Raw genomic sequence first — 15,747 nt, 5'->3', positions numbered from 1 at the left:
GCTCAAAAGTAGATTGGGGCAGGAGGCCAGTCCAGTTCCTGGAGGGTTCATATTTCCAGGTCTGGGTCTGGTATATGGTAGATTGAATCCATGTGTGCTGGGGCTTGGGGGTGGGATGGGGCAGCAAGAAGACCAGCCTGTCTGGAGCAGAGGGTTAGTGTTAGGGAGAGAGGCTGAGGGGCTTGGCCTCAATTCTGTTGGCAGTTGGGGAGTCATTGAAGTCAGACCCCTCTGACCTGGTACCTGTGAATAATTGGGCCAGGCCTCAGAAGCAATCGTGTTGCTGCACAATGAGATGGAAAGTTTTAATAAACATGAAAAGGTGCTCTGTGGCCCTGGTCATCTGTCCCTTTACAGGACTGTGAGGCCAAAGGTGAGTACCACTGTCCTTGGCTGAACATGTACCATGTGCCAGGCAGACGCTGTGCAAGTCTTACCTGACAAGAGGAGGGATTCTCCCTCCACACACACACCCCATTTTACAAGTGAAAAAGCTGAGGCTGGGCATAGGGGAGTGCCTTTCCCAGAATTACGTGGCTAGTGAGTAGCAGAACTGGGAGCACAGTAATCACCCAGTCAGAGCTTCAACACCCTGATGCTTGCCTGCCCCACCTCGCTGTGAGTTCTCCATTCACTCTTCTAACAAATACTCCCTTCTGAGGTCCACCTCCCCTCCCTGTGCATCCATCTCTTGCTTTGCACTCAGCATAGATGATGCTCCCCTCACTGAGGACAGAGCCTGTGATGTGTTATCTCTGTCTTCTCTGTGGAAAAGGTACGGAGGGGATGGGGGGCACATAAAGGAGGAAGAAGAAGACAAAAGAGATAGGAAAGCCTGCTTCTACACTCTCCCACTTCTTCCAAGTTCCCTGGTCCTTCTTCCTCCCCTTCCCCACCCCTAAGGCACCAGCTTCACTGTCTCAATCCTCCCCCCACCCCACCCCCCACACCCCTCTGAGGAGGAGCTGCCAGAGGGGTGTGGTTCAGATTTCACTCATTCCCTTGGGTTCCTTCAAAGCTGTCCTCCACTCCATTCTCTTCTCTCGCAGTTCCTTCACCTCTGAGGGGGCCTCACAATGGAGAAGGCAGGGCCCGTGTAGTAGAACGGAGCCCAGCAGCTGACTCACTTACCCTCTCAGCCTCATTCTGTTCATCTAGAAAATAAGCAGGTTGGACCAGGCAGTTGGTGAAGCCTTTGCTATGTTGTTAATAATACCTGGTATTTGTCTGCTGGGTTCCAAAGGGCTTAATCATCCCAACAGCCCTGCCAGGATTGGCGTTGTGTTCCAAGTGGGGAGACTGAGGCTCAGATCCTGAGAAGGGGGGTGGCTTGCCTGGGTCACAGGGCTGGTAGATGGCAGAGCCAATATCTGAAGTGAGGTCTCTCTGGGTTTAAAGCTTGGGCTTTGCCTTGGCCCAAGCTGCAGGCTGCCTCTCAGCCACTCTGATTTGGGCCTTACCTTTCACTGTGACCCACTGGGACCCACATGGTTGGCTCCTGGCACCTCCCTGACCTCACCCCCTACCGTTCCTCCCTTTGCTCAGCGCACTCCAGCCATGCTGTCCTCCTCACTGTCCCAACAAATGGCTAGGCCCTTCGCCATCTTCCAGCCTTCTCACTGGTTCTTCTCTGGATGAGATACCCTACCCCTCATTTTCATAACATGTATTAGGCCACCAGGTCATTGCATAGGGCACAGGGAGAAGAACAGAGAAGAATGCTGACTTTTTTTTTTTTTCTGTTTCCCTTTCAGATCTGATGGTGAGAATTCCAGGACAGTCAGGTCAGTACCCCCTTTCTCTAGTAGCAGTTGGGAGATGGGGCAGGGACTGGGGTGGGGCCCTCTGATTTCTAACTTGGGGATCCATGGGCAGGGGTGGGGGCCAACCCCAGGGGTTTTGTCCCGTTGGTATTAGGGACGGGTATGGAGCAGACTGGGAGGGCTGGGTGAGTGTGGCAGGCATGGGAAAGGGGTTGAAAATTGTTCCTCAGTCTTTCTGACCCTAGCTACTCTGGGCTGAGCTGGGCTGAACCCCAGAGGGATTCATGGTTGCTGCCCAGATGGGAAAGCCGACTTGCAGAGAGGTCGGCTCTGGACCTGGGACCTTCTCCACCTTTTCCTTCCAGGAGAAGAGGGTATGAGAGAAGTGGGGCTTCTCTGTCTAGTGTTGGTGCTTTACCCCAAACTGCACTAGCCCTGAGTACTGGGATCTGGGTGGACTTGTAATGTGACACAGTCTACACATTAGAAACATACATCATGGTGCCAAGTGCACATTTTTTTTTTACATGCTTGGTAAAAAGGATTTACAAGCTTCAGTAAGTTTTCAGGGTGTGATCAGTTGGCCGCTTGTGGGGGCAGGAGTAAAATGGGGGTAAAGAAAAGGGCTATTTATGAATTTCCCAGGCCTTAACCCATCAGAAGCTTCATGAAGACACAAGTGTGAAGGATAGGGGGTCTGGGTCTACATGGGAATGGTGGGGGGACTCAGGATAAGGCTCACTCAGGCTCAGCATCTAGGCCAGGGGTGATCTCTGAGATGAGATGGGCCCAGGCAACAAAGAGATGGGATGGGTATACTCAGTCCCAGCCAGGATTGTAACTAGCATATACAGTGCCTTCGTGAAGAGTAGAATCCACTGAGTTGATCAGTTGGAGGAAAGTTCCCTTTCTACTGGTCTACTGTGGCCCCTCACTGGGGTTCCCGGCTTAGTGAACAGAGCACAGGATACCATTTCAGTCCCCTACTTGTGGCCTCTTGGCTGTGAACCCTTGTACGGGGCACAGCTTGCCCAAACATATGTGGCAGCCCAGGTCCTGCCATTCAGGCAGTAGATATGGGAGGGAGGCAGAGGATCCCAGCATACAGATGGAAGTGTGTAATGGGACACACCGTGTCCTGGCATCCCAAGCAGGGGCTATGGGATGAGCACACTGATGAGGGCCAAGGTCGGGACTGTGGGGTGGGAGCACACTTGTGTCAACAGGAAAGCAGGGGAATGTGACAGATGCAGTCAGGCCCAGTGTCCAGGCAAGGAGTACATGACAAGATGCAGTTAGTCCCAGGATGCAGCCAAGGAGGGTGGCATGGGCACAGCCTGTCCTAGCATTTAGGAAGGCACTAGTCTAGCAAAGGACCTGGGTCCCACTGTTCCGCTGTGGGTTTGGAGAAAAGCAACCTGGCATGGCTCCAAGCACAGTCATAGGCCTCCACACTGATATCCCTGCTACTTGTTGAAGAATCCTATTAAAGGCATCTCTAGCTCTCAGCTCTCCCAGCAGGGGAGTTCCTGGGACCTATAGCTCAGGGTATTTACTAATGATCATAATCATAAGTCATGATGACATGTATTGGGCCTTTATAACTTATAGAAGTCATCAGGGACTTTCTTTCATTTGATCCTCCTAGTGACACTGTAGGTGTAACCCAGGCTGGCCTTATCATCACTGTTTTAGAGCTCAAGAAACTGAAGCTTGGGCTGGTTATGGGTTTTGCCTACAGCCACGCAACTCATAGATGGCTGGGCCAGGATTCAAACCCAGGTCTGCCTGGCACCAAGCCCGGAGCCCTGCCCACGCTGTCACCGTGGGAGCTCTTGACAGCCTTGCAGATAATAATAATCATCCTCATCATCATCCTAATATTAGTAATAATAGCAGTTATCATTTGCTCCTCGCATATTAAGAACTCTGAACATGATCTTATTTAATGTTCATAACAGCCCTATTAGATGTAGATTGGGATCCCTGATTTACAGATGAGGAAAATGAGGTTCCCCAGAGGGTCAGTGCCTTGCCCAAGGAAAGAAAAGCAATAGGTCAGGGTAGCATCACTCTGACTCATACCCTGTGCTGTCTGGTTCCAAAGCCAGCATTTGTTTTATGGAGACTTGCTTCCCGACATCCATCCTGTGTCCACAGCCCAGGAGGCTACAGCAGCCTCGAGGACTCAGCAGTTGGGAAGCAAGGGTCACACTTGGGCTGTGGAAGGGTCTTAAAACATAGCACTTGTGGGGAAGATCTTGCAAACCTGATTGGTAGACCCTTGAACTTGGAACCAGGGCTGTGTGAGAATGCTCACAGGACCACATGTAAATTCTTGAGCTGGCTTCAGCTAGGGGTCTAGGGAGAGCTTCCTGGAGAAGGCAGAATCTGATCTGGGCTGTGGAGGACTGACATGCAGGCTTTGCAGTGGAGGGTGGGGGCACATCCCTGGGAATGTAGCCAATATGCATCAGAAGTGAGGATGGGACTCCAGGGGGGCGCAGTTGGCTGGGCAAAAACAGATCCGGGCAGGAAAAGAGCTAATGTTAAAGTTCAGAACACGGACTGATACCTTCTGTCATCAGTGGGAGCCAGGGAAGGCTAGAGGGGAGAGGCTGAGCTCTGCAGCATACCAAGGGCAGCAAGTAGATCCAGGTAAAGGGCTCCATTTATGGCAGGTCACTTTCTAGTTATGTGCTTTTGGACAAATCTGTTCATCCCTTGGAGCCCCAGTGTCTTTCTCTAATAAGCACTGTGTGTGCACAAAAGAGAGAGGCTGGGGTGGGGGAGAAGAAACACCAAGGAGAGGAGCGAGGCCTTGGCAGTTGTGGAAGCAGGGTAGGTAGATTGAAAACCACGGAGGCCTGAGGGCTTCTAAGTATGGGGTGGCAGAGGAAGTGTGGAGTCTAATTAGAGCTGAACAGCTGGTGTTGCGCGAGGGCTGTGGGCACAGGAAGGTACCCGGACTTCCTGTAGGTTTGTGAGAAGTTGTTAAGCCTACAGGCACTTTAAACCAAGGCCCTTGGAGGGCGATGGCTCAAGTTCACAAAGCCAGCTCTTAGCAGAGCCTGTTTCCTAGCCGGTGTGCTCTCTGCAAAGTCACTGAACTTCTCTGATCCTTGGTTTCCTGGCCGGTGAAATGAGGATGAGGATTCTTGTCCAGGTCAGATGAAAGAAATTAAAGTAAAACAGTGTTCAGCATAAAATAGTGCTCAATATGTTGTAGTGCCCTCCACCCTCCTCTATGCCCAATCCACTGTCTCTTACTGGATGGTCAAGCTTGAGAGATGTGGAGAAGTGTGGGGAGAGGCAGGAGGGGCCAATACCTCCCAGGGGTCCCAGATTTGGAGGCGGTGCCACAGTAGGGAAGGTCGGGCTGAAACTGGGGGGCCTTGGGGACAGGGCTGGGGTTGCCAGGCACACAAGGAGGAGAGCTGAAGAGGTGGCCTGTTGGTAGGGAAGGAGGGAGGAGGTGGGGGAGCCACTGACACCCACAGAGCCAGGAATGTCCCCATGGCAACGGGAGCCTGCTGCATTTGGGAGGAGAAGTGGGAGGAGGAGCCACGGTTGGCTCTGTTCCCAGAGGAGGCCTCCCACTCTGGGCCTCAGTGCCCCCATCTGCCAAACGGGAGTTTGGATTAGGTAATCTCTAAAATGCTTCCTTGTTTTGACCTCCTGGCAATCTGGGGTGGCTGAGACTGCAGGGATCTTCCAAGGCTCCCCCATCCACAAGTCGAAGACTCCACCAGTCCCTGGAGGCAACCCAGCTGTGTTGGAGTCTTCCCTTCCCAGGCTGAGTCCTGTTCAGCATACCCTGGTTGCCCGCCCTGCCCCAGCCCTCTGTTCTCACCACTTCCTGTGCCTGAAAACCTTGTCACTTAGTGTCTGCTGAAAGCTTTCTGGCTCTGGGAGCCCAACTCCAGTCCTTCTCACTCTGAGAAGCCTTCCCTGGCTGCCCTAGTCCACCCTGCCTACTTTCTCCCTCCTGGGATGCTCTGACCCCAGAGTTGCTCCTCCTGCTGCCCTTAGTATTCACTGCTGCCGTTTATCTGGCAGCTTCTAAGATCTGGGCTCCATACAAGATGCTTGACAGGCTCAAATCTTTGCAGTCCATCTGTGGTATCATATCACAGACCCCCATTTTACATATGAGGCTGTTCTCTGTGAGGTTCCCCAGGTACCATGTGGTGGAGCCAAGCTTGGAACTTGGCTCTGTGTTATTGCCAGTACCCTGGGCCTGAGGTGGGGTGTTAACAGCAGGAGCACTTATTGAGTGTTAGCTAAAGCTGTTATATGCCAGGCACCATGCTGGGCACTTTACCTATATTCTCTCATTTAATGTCCATAATGATGCTACAGGGTGTATATTCTTGTCATTTTGCTGATGAAGAAACTAATCTTAGGGAGCTGAAGGCATTTATCCCATAGTAGAACTAGGATAGGAATTCAGACCATCAGAGGTGCAGTCACTGCAGTCACTACAGTATACTGGGGTCAACTCAGTTGTATTCCAGAAGCACGTAGAGCATTCCCTATGTACCATACCTGTGTTGGGTGGTCTGTTGGGGGTGGGGAGACAGAAGCGGGGTACAGACACAGATATGCCAGCTCCAGCAAGCCCAAATGAGAGTGTGCTGAAGAGGAGAGGCCAGTTGTAAGGACAAGAGTCTGGAGGGGGTACAGCTGGAATAACAGTGAGATAGAAGAGGATGGTGTGGGGGAGTTGGGTAATTTTCCCAAAGAAGGTGCCATTCCAGGAAGATCCTGAGGGACAAGAAGGGGTAAGAGGGTCTTCCCTCCCCTTCCAGTTTGTGTTCCTCTGCCTCCGCCTGGCCTAGCCCCAGGAAGTGGGTGACCCCTAAGCTGGCTGCGTGCCTGGTTGGAACCAAAATAAACTTGCCTTCTCTCTCTTCCCCTCCCCTTGCCTCTGTCCCCTCTGTCCTGGCTTTAATTAGCAGCCCCAGGGATGAGTCACTTGGCAGCTGGGGAGAGAGGCTGCACAGAGCCCAGTCAAGCCCCGACTCCTGCCCTGAGCTTTGTGGGCAAGCGCCACTGTGTTCATGCACCTGTGTGTGCTCCTGCGTGGCCTCTGCTTCTGTGTCCGTGCGGGCGTGAGGAATGCAGAGGTGCTGGCATGTGTCCATGTGTGTCTGGGTATCTGCATAAAAGCATATCCAGCCATTGCTGCCTTTGTTTCTGCATGCCACTGAATGTCAGTGTGTGTGAGTGTGTGGCTATAGTGTGCGTCTGTGGAAGCAAGTGTCAGGAAATGAGGGAGCATTTGAATGAGCAAACACAAACACTTTATGATTGCACCCACCCCTCCCTACATAATGTTCTTTATGTGGTCTTGCTTATGCAAACCCTGCACTTATATCCCCAATTTTCCCTTGTCTGAGTCTGGGTACATTTTGTTGCAGGGAACAGAAACCCACTCAAACTCACTCCAGAATGTAAAGGGTGGGGGGTGGACTATTGTGAAGCTACATCTCACCGAATCTGAGAAATTAAGTGTGTGCGTGTGTGTGTGTGTGTGTGTGTGTATAGAGTCAGGCCTCACACCAACTGGAAGCAGGACCAAGAAATCGAGGACCAAGATTACTTGCCCTAGCTCCCTCTCCCTCCTTCTCTCTCTCTGCATCTCCCAGGCCCATGTCTCATCTCTGTGTATCTCATGGCTTGCTTGGTCTCTGTCATCTCTTTGTCACTGACTCACCTCTCTGGACTAGCTTCATCTGCGTTTGTTTATACGATCTGATGTGGCTGCCAACCTGGAAGCTTAAGGGTCCGTTCCATATGACAGTGTTTCTGTCCAGCCTATGGGAACAGGCGGCAGCAAGGGGCTGTAGGTGGGAGTCAGTTCTCTTAGAAGTGGGTGAGGGTAGAGAGGTCAAATACATCTCCAGCTAGCAGTTATTGTGGGTCCACACATGAGGTCAGAGCCTCGGGGGCGGTCTGCTCAGAAGCCCATGGTTGTTAAATTGCCTGTCCATTAAGGTTTTCGTTACTTTTCTAATGCAAGTTGACCTTTGCTCACTGTGCTTTCAAGTTCCATGCACTTGCATTAAAACACCCTCATTTTATCTAAATAATTCCCCCCTTTTTATGCCAGAACAGCTTTTAAGTGCACAGTGAATATTACCATTGCTACCAGTGTGTGGTGATTTTCATAGCATCAGAACAACTAACATAATGCTACTCATGGTACAGCTACTACTGAGTTCTTGGTTGCTTCGGGAATTTTCACATTTTATTAGTGCAGGGACTGAATTTATAGTTATCTGCAGTATATAATTATAAGTGCACATTATCAATATTATCAGCTTGACGCTTGGGCTTACTTTTCCATCAATACAAACCCCTGCAGTTTTTACATTAATTACAGAGAGAATTAATGACCTCTTAGACAAGTTTTCACCTATGAGTAAAGAGTTCGGAACCAGCTGTGCCCATAATGACTGTTCTCCAGATGCAGGGGCAATGCCCACAGCTTTGACTTTGGCCTTTGCCTCGCATCCTCTGGCTGAAACTTAGGGGCTGCCCACCGCCTCCTTGGGGGCCTCCTGTTTCTGGCTTGCATATAGAAGGTGCTGTTATTTTTAATATTTTTAATAGGAATGATAGGTTCCTTATTATCATTAAAGCCATCTTCTATGTGTAAACGGTAAATATGAGGTTGGAGAGATTATCCCAGGTTCAAGGCAGAGTCTCCTTCAACTTCTCCCCTCCCCCCCTTTTTTAGTATTCCAAATATTAATAATTGCTTTGATCTGCAAAATGTCTGCTGTGTATTGGGTACTGTTAGGGAGCATTTGGCACACATTCTCTTTAAGCCTCCTGGCCACTCTGCCAAGTAGAGATGATTGTGGGCACTTTACAGCTGGGGAAACTGAAACCTGTAGAGGTAAAGTGACTTCCCAGAGTCATCCATCCATCCACCCACCTATCCAACCACCCATCCACCCACCCACCCATCCATTCACCCATCTATCCACTCATTCACTCAAGGATGATTTCTTGAGTACCTACAATGTGCCAGGCACTGTGCTAAATTAGATTCAGCTGATATACTGATGAATCATAGAAGTCTGCTCTGAGGAAACTCACTGTCCAGGAGGGAAAGAGATGAGGAAATAGACAATTACAGGGGAAGTATAGGGCGGGAGCATCTCAGAAGTATACTGTACCCAGCCTGAGGGGCTGGAAGGCCTCTCTAAGCTGATACCTAGGCTGAGACTTGGAGGATGAGTACAAGCTGGCCAGGTGAGGACTGGGGGTGGGGTGAGGTGAAGCCGAGAGGAGAGAGTTGCAGGCAGAGCAGGAAATGTATGCTGGAACTGTGGGAGGCGTGTTTGGCACCTGTGTTTGTAAAGAATTAAAGCTGTTTCTGCAGAGGAATGGGACTGTCATAAGCCATGGGCTGGGAAGGGCGCAGAAGGTAAATTGGGAGGCTGTAACTGGGACCCCAGTCAGTTAGGCCCAGAGCTGAGGAGCTGCAGGACCCAGGAGCACAGTTTCCTTGCTTCCAGGCGCACCTGGTCCCGGTACCCACTGTGGGTCAGCCTGGGCAGCATCAGGCCAGGATTCTAGTGACCACAGTGCCCTCTAGTGTCCACCAGCCCATCTTGCAGCCTCCACCTCAGTGTGGATTGTCTACCACCACCACCATGTGCTGACCTGTGTGTCTGGGTGCCCTGTGCTGGATTCTGGGGACACTGGGATAAATAAGGCAGCACCCCTGTCCCCACAGAGCTCCCGGCCCAGAGGGAGAATCAGCTTGTGGACAGACAAGGCTGAGACAAGTGCAGGGTGGGAAGGAAACAGGGAAGGGGCCAGGGCCTGTTCCAGGGGGCACAACCTGTAAGCTGACTTGTGAGGAACTAGGGGGAGCTAGTGAGGTGGGGAGGTGGCAGTGGGGGTGGGTGGTGGGAATGGATTTTTGAGCAGAGGCAAAGATGAGGCTGGGACAGCAGTGTGGCAGAGAATGTAAGCACTCCTGTCTGGGTGGAGCACTGGTTGAGGATCAGGGGCAGGGGAAGGTTGAGTCTAGCTGGGGGGGGGGGCGGGTAGGAGTCAGCTCAGAGAAGGTTCTAGGAGGCCTGCCACTAGCTCATGGTGGGCGCTTAGCGAATGGAATCATATAAGGAGCTTCCCTGCTCTTTTGGGATCATAAACCCATGTGAGGATCTGATGAAAGCTACACTTTCCCCCCAAACATGCTGTTACTCATTAATATTTTCCATACAACTTCAGGGGCTTTGAGGTACTTCCACTCCCCCAGTGCCTGTACATGAACCACAGGCTGCCAAACTGCTCTTTGTATAAATACCAAAACTTTATCGTGGCCTCCGAGGCTCTGTGTGATTAGAACCCTGCCTACATCTCCAGTCTCACCTCTCTCCCCTTTGCTTTTTCCACTCAGCTGCATTGGCCTTCTTGCAGTTCCTGGAAATATCACCTCAGATCGTTTGCCCAAATTGTTTCCTTTGCCTGGAACACTCTCTCCTGCTGCCTCCTCTTTTTGCCCAGCTTAATTCCATTAGCTGTTGAATGTCTGTCTCCTCTCACTTGGATATGAGCTCCATGAGATCAGGACATTGACTACCCTGAGCCCCTGCTGTATCAGGCCCCTGGCCCAGTTCCGGGTCCACAGGATCTGTTGAATAAGTGAATGAAGGCCTCTGGTGCCCTGTGGCTGGGTCAAGCTGCTCAGCATTAATTCCTTCTTCCTTTCAGCCCCTGGTGGGTCATCACATGAATCTACCCAACAGTCTCAGATATGTCTGAATTCCAGGAGTGGCTCAGAGATATTTTCCTAGAATCCTCCCCATCCCTGAAACAAATAGGCTTCCCGTGGGTCTCCCCTGTCTTCTTGGGAGACGTGTCAGACTCGTTTAGGCTCGAGCTGACTCTACACCATAGATGCGCATTCGTTTCACTGAATCATCACAAGAACCCATGAGGTAGAAATTGCCACTTGTCTTTTAGAGATAAGATAACTGAGCCTTAGAAGCGTTATCCAGCTGGAAAGTGGTAGAGCTGGGACTTGTACTTGCTCTACCAGGCACCCAGGTGTGGGATCTTGGCCTTAACACAGGAGAAGGAGCTTGCCCAAGGGCCACAACATCAGCCTTATGGCCAGGACTAGAATTTCTGTCTCTCAACTCCTACCAGGCCAAGAGGAAGGTCTGGGCCAGAGGTGCAGCCATTAGTAACTGCAAATGGGCACAGAGCACAGCGGCTGCAGGAGCTAGGAGAGTTGCTCAAGGAGAGAGAAAAAAGCAGGGGTCAAGGCCAGAGCTCTGGGACCAGGGTCTTTAGAGGGTAGGAAGAGGGAGAAGAGACCACAAAGGGCCTGCAGATGCCAACTTTGTGGTGGTCCGGAGGGCCTATCTCTCTCAACGGCTTTGGCTTTCTTGAGAGGAACCAGCTGCCCCAGCAGGGAGGCAGGAAGGCAGGAAGGCTGGCCTGTTGCCTGTCAGTTCCTATTCCTTCTAGATCATTGCCCCCCTGGCCCCTCCCAGGGCCGCCTTCTGCTCAGAACAGCCAGGGGCCTGGGCTCTGGGGCTGTGAAAGGACAAGAGCACTCTGAGCTGGATCTGTGGGACTCTTCAGGAATCCCCCATCCTTCCAACCCTCCAAATTCTCTCCTTTCTCCAGCCTCATCCAAAGGAAGGAGAGAGAGAGAGATTCCTGTGATGAGTAGGTGGGGAGTCAGGGCATCTGGATTCTAGTCTGACTGGCTGTGTGAACATTAGCAAGACTCTTCCCCTCTCTAGGCCTCAATTTCCCCATCTGTAAAGTCAGGCAGGGCAGTTTCCTTGGAAGAAGAGCCTCTTGATGGAGAATGGTGTTTCTTCTGATTTTTGCTTTTCTCTTCAGGGAGCATTTCTCGTAGCCAGTCCTGGGAAGCATACACAGGAGAATGCAAGCTTATTGCAGTAGTCAAGCATATTGGCCAGGGTCTTGCCTTGATTTCCCCAAATGGGTGATTTGAATATTACTTGATCTGCAGCATCCAGGCACAACAACAAAACATGGTCTCTGTGCAGAAGATGAGAATGTGAAAAGCTTCTGTGGAAAAGTTTCTGTACTCACAAGCCAGCAATATGGCTGAGGGGACCGATCCAGATCTGGGGAATGGTCAAACCAGGTCTCGATCTTGGGGTTCTGCCACTTTGTAGCTGTAGTACCGGTACTGAATTACTTAATGTCTCTCCATCTGAGTTTTCTTGTCCGGAGAATAGGGCTAGTGACACACACTTGACAGGGTTCTTGGGGGAGATTCCAGCAGAGATGCACATGGGGAGCCTAGCCTGGGGTTTGGCCCAGAGGAGTCATTGTGAGTTCTCAAAACTGCTTCCCCTTACTTGGAGTTCCCAGCCCTCCTGAGGGAGCAGGGGAAGGAGCAAAGTTTCCAGTTGCAGTCTGGCCAACAGCCCAGCTGGCCTGGCCCCGCCTCCTTGGTTCCTCCTTCTAGGGAAGGGCTGGGAGGAGGGGGTGGTGACACAGTGGAGGCACCGCCCGGCCAGGGGGCCTGCCCTCAGGACAGGTCCAGACCCATGGAGCCCTCCGGGAGGAGTAGCAGGTAGGAACCTAGCCCCCCCACCCCCGACCCTGCAGCCTGACCCCCTCCTTCCCTGCCCCGGCCTGGACTTGGTCCTTGGGCTGCTGATTCAGCAGCCTCCTGGCTTCCTGGTTCCTGGCTCCCCTCTTGGACTCTTGGAGGCCTTTGGCTTGGGGAGGGAGCTAGCGAGAGAGGGTGAGCGCATGGGCATCGGGGTACCCCCCACACTGTGAGGACTCTGGAGCCCTGAGCAACACAGTCCATGGCCTATGAAGGGTGTAACTAGTGGCTGCTTTGGCATGCTAGCCTGGCTCAGCACTGCAGGGCTCCCCCATAGCCGCTGAGATTCTCTGATACTAACATTCCAGCAGCCTAAGGGTCTCTGTGTCTCAGATTTAATGAGATAATGAGTCAAGGACTGGGGCTGGTGACTGGCACATAGATGGCACTTGAGAGACAGTCATTCTGATGATGATGCTTATTCCAGAGTCTCTGACAAGAACAGGCTCAGATTCCAAGATTCTCTATAAGGATCTAAGATTTGGGCATCCTCAGAATCACAAATGAGATGCTGGGCAGCTGGCCTGGCCTGCAGCCACATCTCCTGGCCTTTACTTGCGCTTTGGAATGGCCAGGCCATGACCACAATCTGCCTTCAGAGGCATGTGGGGGAGAGGGGCTGGCTGACCTGGAAGGGCCAGTTCCACTCCCAGCACCTGCCCTGCTCAGGGTAGACCAGGCCCTCAGCCTCACTACCCTACTGTCCCTCCTCCCCCAGGCCCATTCTCTGGACTTTAATCATGGGAAGCAGGAGGTACAGGGGCCTTTGGACCCTGTGCTAGGGGTGGGGGTACAGCGCTGGGGGGGTGGAGTGTGGGCCATGTCCTGGGCTAGGGGCACAGCACTGGCCTTGGAAGCAAAGACTCCTACTGGGAACCACCCTGTCCTCTGGCTCACTGGGCTCCACCCACCCACTCAGCCCCAGTCCCATCCGTCACTTAGGCCACTGAGACCTTGGCAGCTCTCCTCCCGCCCTCGCCTCTCCTCTCCTTTGCTCTGGCGCTCTCTGCCTCTCCCTGTCCTCTCTCTGTGTCTTTTGTCTCACCATTCCTCTGTCTTCCTCTTTCTCTGTCTTTCTCCTTTTCTGTCTTACCCTTTCCGTGTCTCTTTCAGTTTCTCTCTGTCCCTCTCCCTCTCCTCCTACAGTGTTTCCTCCACCCACCTGGCCTGGGTTCTTCCCCCTCTTTGGATCCAGAGTCTCCTCTCCCTCCATGCCGTCCTTCTTGTAAGGGGTCTTCTATAAGGGGGAGCCCCCCATATATCTTTTCCCTTTCTCTTTCATCCCCTCTCCCCTTCCCTCTTTCCTACCTGTGTGGCCTCTGGTGTGAGGAGGGCTCCCTTTCCCCTTCCCTGCTGTGGTGTCCCAGTGTCTCCGTGGCTTAGGTCCCCACGGAGTCACCTGGAACACAGGAGGCCCAGACTGGCTCTTTTGTCTCTGCTGCCCCCTGTTGTCATTGTGTTCTGTTTGTGGTTCGAGTGCTGTCCTCTCTTTCTTGACTTTGTGTTTTTTTTCTTTTTTTCTTCCTTCCTTCCTTCCTTCCTTCCTTCCTTCCTTCCTTCCTTCCTTCCTTCCTTCCTTCCTTCCCCTCCTTCCCTCCCTCCTTCCTCTCTTTCCCTCCTTCCTTCCTTCCTCCCTTCCTCCCTTCCTCCCTTCCCTCTCTCCCTTCTCTCCCTTCTTCCCTGCCTCCCCACCTCCCACCCCTCCTCTTCATTCCCAATCCTCCACCACCCATTCTTCCCAGTCTTCCCTTTCCCCTTCTCACTTCCTCATCCCTACTCCCCACCCGGCCACTCCCTTCCCTCCCTGTCTCTTTCTCTGTCTCTCTGTCTCTCTGTCTCTGTCTCTCTCTCTCTCTCTCTGTCTCTTGCTGTCTCTCAGGTCCACAGCGTCTCATACTCTACACCAGTATTGCTGTCCTACTCAGGTCCTTGACTCCATGAAGCTTACCCCCTCAGGCAGGCTGGCAGAGAGCAGGTAAGAGCTAGACCCATCCTTCCCCTCATCCTTCACCCTTCCAGACAAATCTGCAATAGCATTGCCAGACCCTCTCCCCCATCTCCCTCTAGCCCCCCTGAGTGATTGTGGAATGAATGTCTGAGCATGTGAGAAGAGTGACTGGGAGACCAGGTAGGAGACCAAAGAGGAGATTCAGATTCTGTTTGTAGTTTATGCTTCCTTAAAAATCCTTCCGCAGATAGACGTCCCCATTCCCAAAGGCGGGAGTGGTTGGTTCTACAATATGTAATATTTGAGCTGTTTTGAAGGATGAGTAAGAGTTTGCCAGTTGGATAGGATGGAGAAGGATGTTTAGGCAGAGGGAACAATCACCCACACCTTTGAGAACATTATTTCCAAGTTAATGAGAAATCACATTTTACATTTTCTAATTATAAGGCAATAAAATGAAATATAGCAACAGCAAAAAAAAAAAAATAGACCCATTTGAAAGTTTAAAAAAACACTTGTGTGAAAGAGGAAATAAGAATGGAATTTATAGACTATTTAAGATAAATATCAATTATAGACTATTTAGAATAAATGTCAATGGGAATACTGTATATCAAAACCTATGGGATGTGACCATGGGGGTTCCCAGAAGAAAATGTAGAGTCTTAAATGGTTTTATTAGGGAACACAACAGTTTAAATTAAACAAATTATCCCACTCAAAAATTTAGAAAAATAACAACCAAATGAAAGCAGAATAAAGTAATTACTATAGATAAAACCAGAAATTAATGAAATAGAAAACAAAAGATTTGATAAACTAAGAGGTGGTTTTTGAAAAGACCAGCAAACTAGACAGACTATTCTCTGGCAGATATGACTGAGTAAAAAGCAAGAAGAAACATAAATAAAATAAGGTATGATGAAGGGGATTTAACCACAGATTTTGAAGAGATGAAAAAAGTCATAAAAGATGCTCTGTATAATTTTATACCAATACATGTGAAAATATAGGTGAAATGGGTGGTTTTCTAGGAAAATATAAATTACCAAAATGACTTAAGGAGTGACAGAAAACTTGAATAGAATAGAACAATATAGAAGAAGTTAAAAATATGGTCAAAGTTTTCTCCTCAGAAATGGTACCAGGACCCAACTGGTATTACAGAAGTGGTGGTATGATGGAAGTTTTATTGAATCTGGAAAGATCAGATAATGGAAAAAGATGGGCAGCTCCACTTCATTCCAGAAAACTAGTATAACTGGATAGGTTTAGAGAAGGAGAGAGAGAGAGAACGAACTATAGCCCAATCTCACATTTCAATAGTCATACATTTTTTAAATAAAAGATTATCAAACTGAATCCATCAGTGTATTGAAAGAAGAACATATCGTGACAAATGAAAG

At 50.7% G+C, this 15,747-nt stretch overlaps 1 protein-coding gene across 5 annotated transcripts in view; it reads left to right on the top strand.

Moving 5' to 3' along the window:
* Nucleotides 1–15,747, top strand: part of IQSEC2 (IQ motif and Sec7 domain ArfGEF 2) — a 77,968-nt gene that overhangs the window by 22,910 nt on the left and 39,311 nt on the right. For 2 of the 5 annotated variants that reach the window (XM_027053474.2, XM_027053479.2), the window contains exons 2-3: nt 1,755–1,784; nt 14,273–14,368. In XM_027053474.2, coding sequence (XP_026909275.1) covers nt 1,755–1,784; nt 14,273–14,368 — 126 coding nt within the window. Of the gene's footprint in view, nt 1–1,754; nt 1,785–12,196; nt 12,355–14,272; nt 14,369–15,747 lie in introns of those variants that run through there. The other 3 variants (XM_027053477.2, XM_027053475.2, XM_027053478.2) reach the window with 3 other exon arrangements.

Source organism: Acinonyx jubatus, chromosome X (assembly GCF_027475565.1).
Source record: "Acinonyx jubatus isolate Ajub_Pintada_27869175 chromosome X, VMU_Ajub_asm_v1.0, whole genome shotgun sequence".
NCBI classification, from domain to species: domain Eukaryota; kingdom Metazoa; phylum Chordata; class Mammalia; order Carnivora; family Felidae; genus Acinonyx; species Acinonyx jubatus.
The sequence above is the reverse complement of the archived record's forward strand: the minus strand, read 5'-3'. Positions and strand labels throughout refer to the sequence as shown.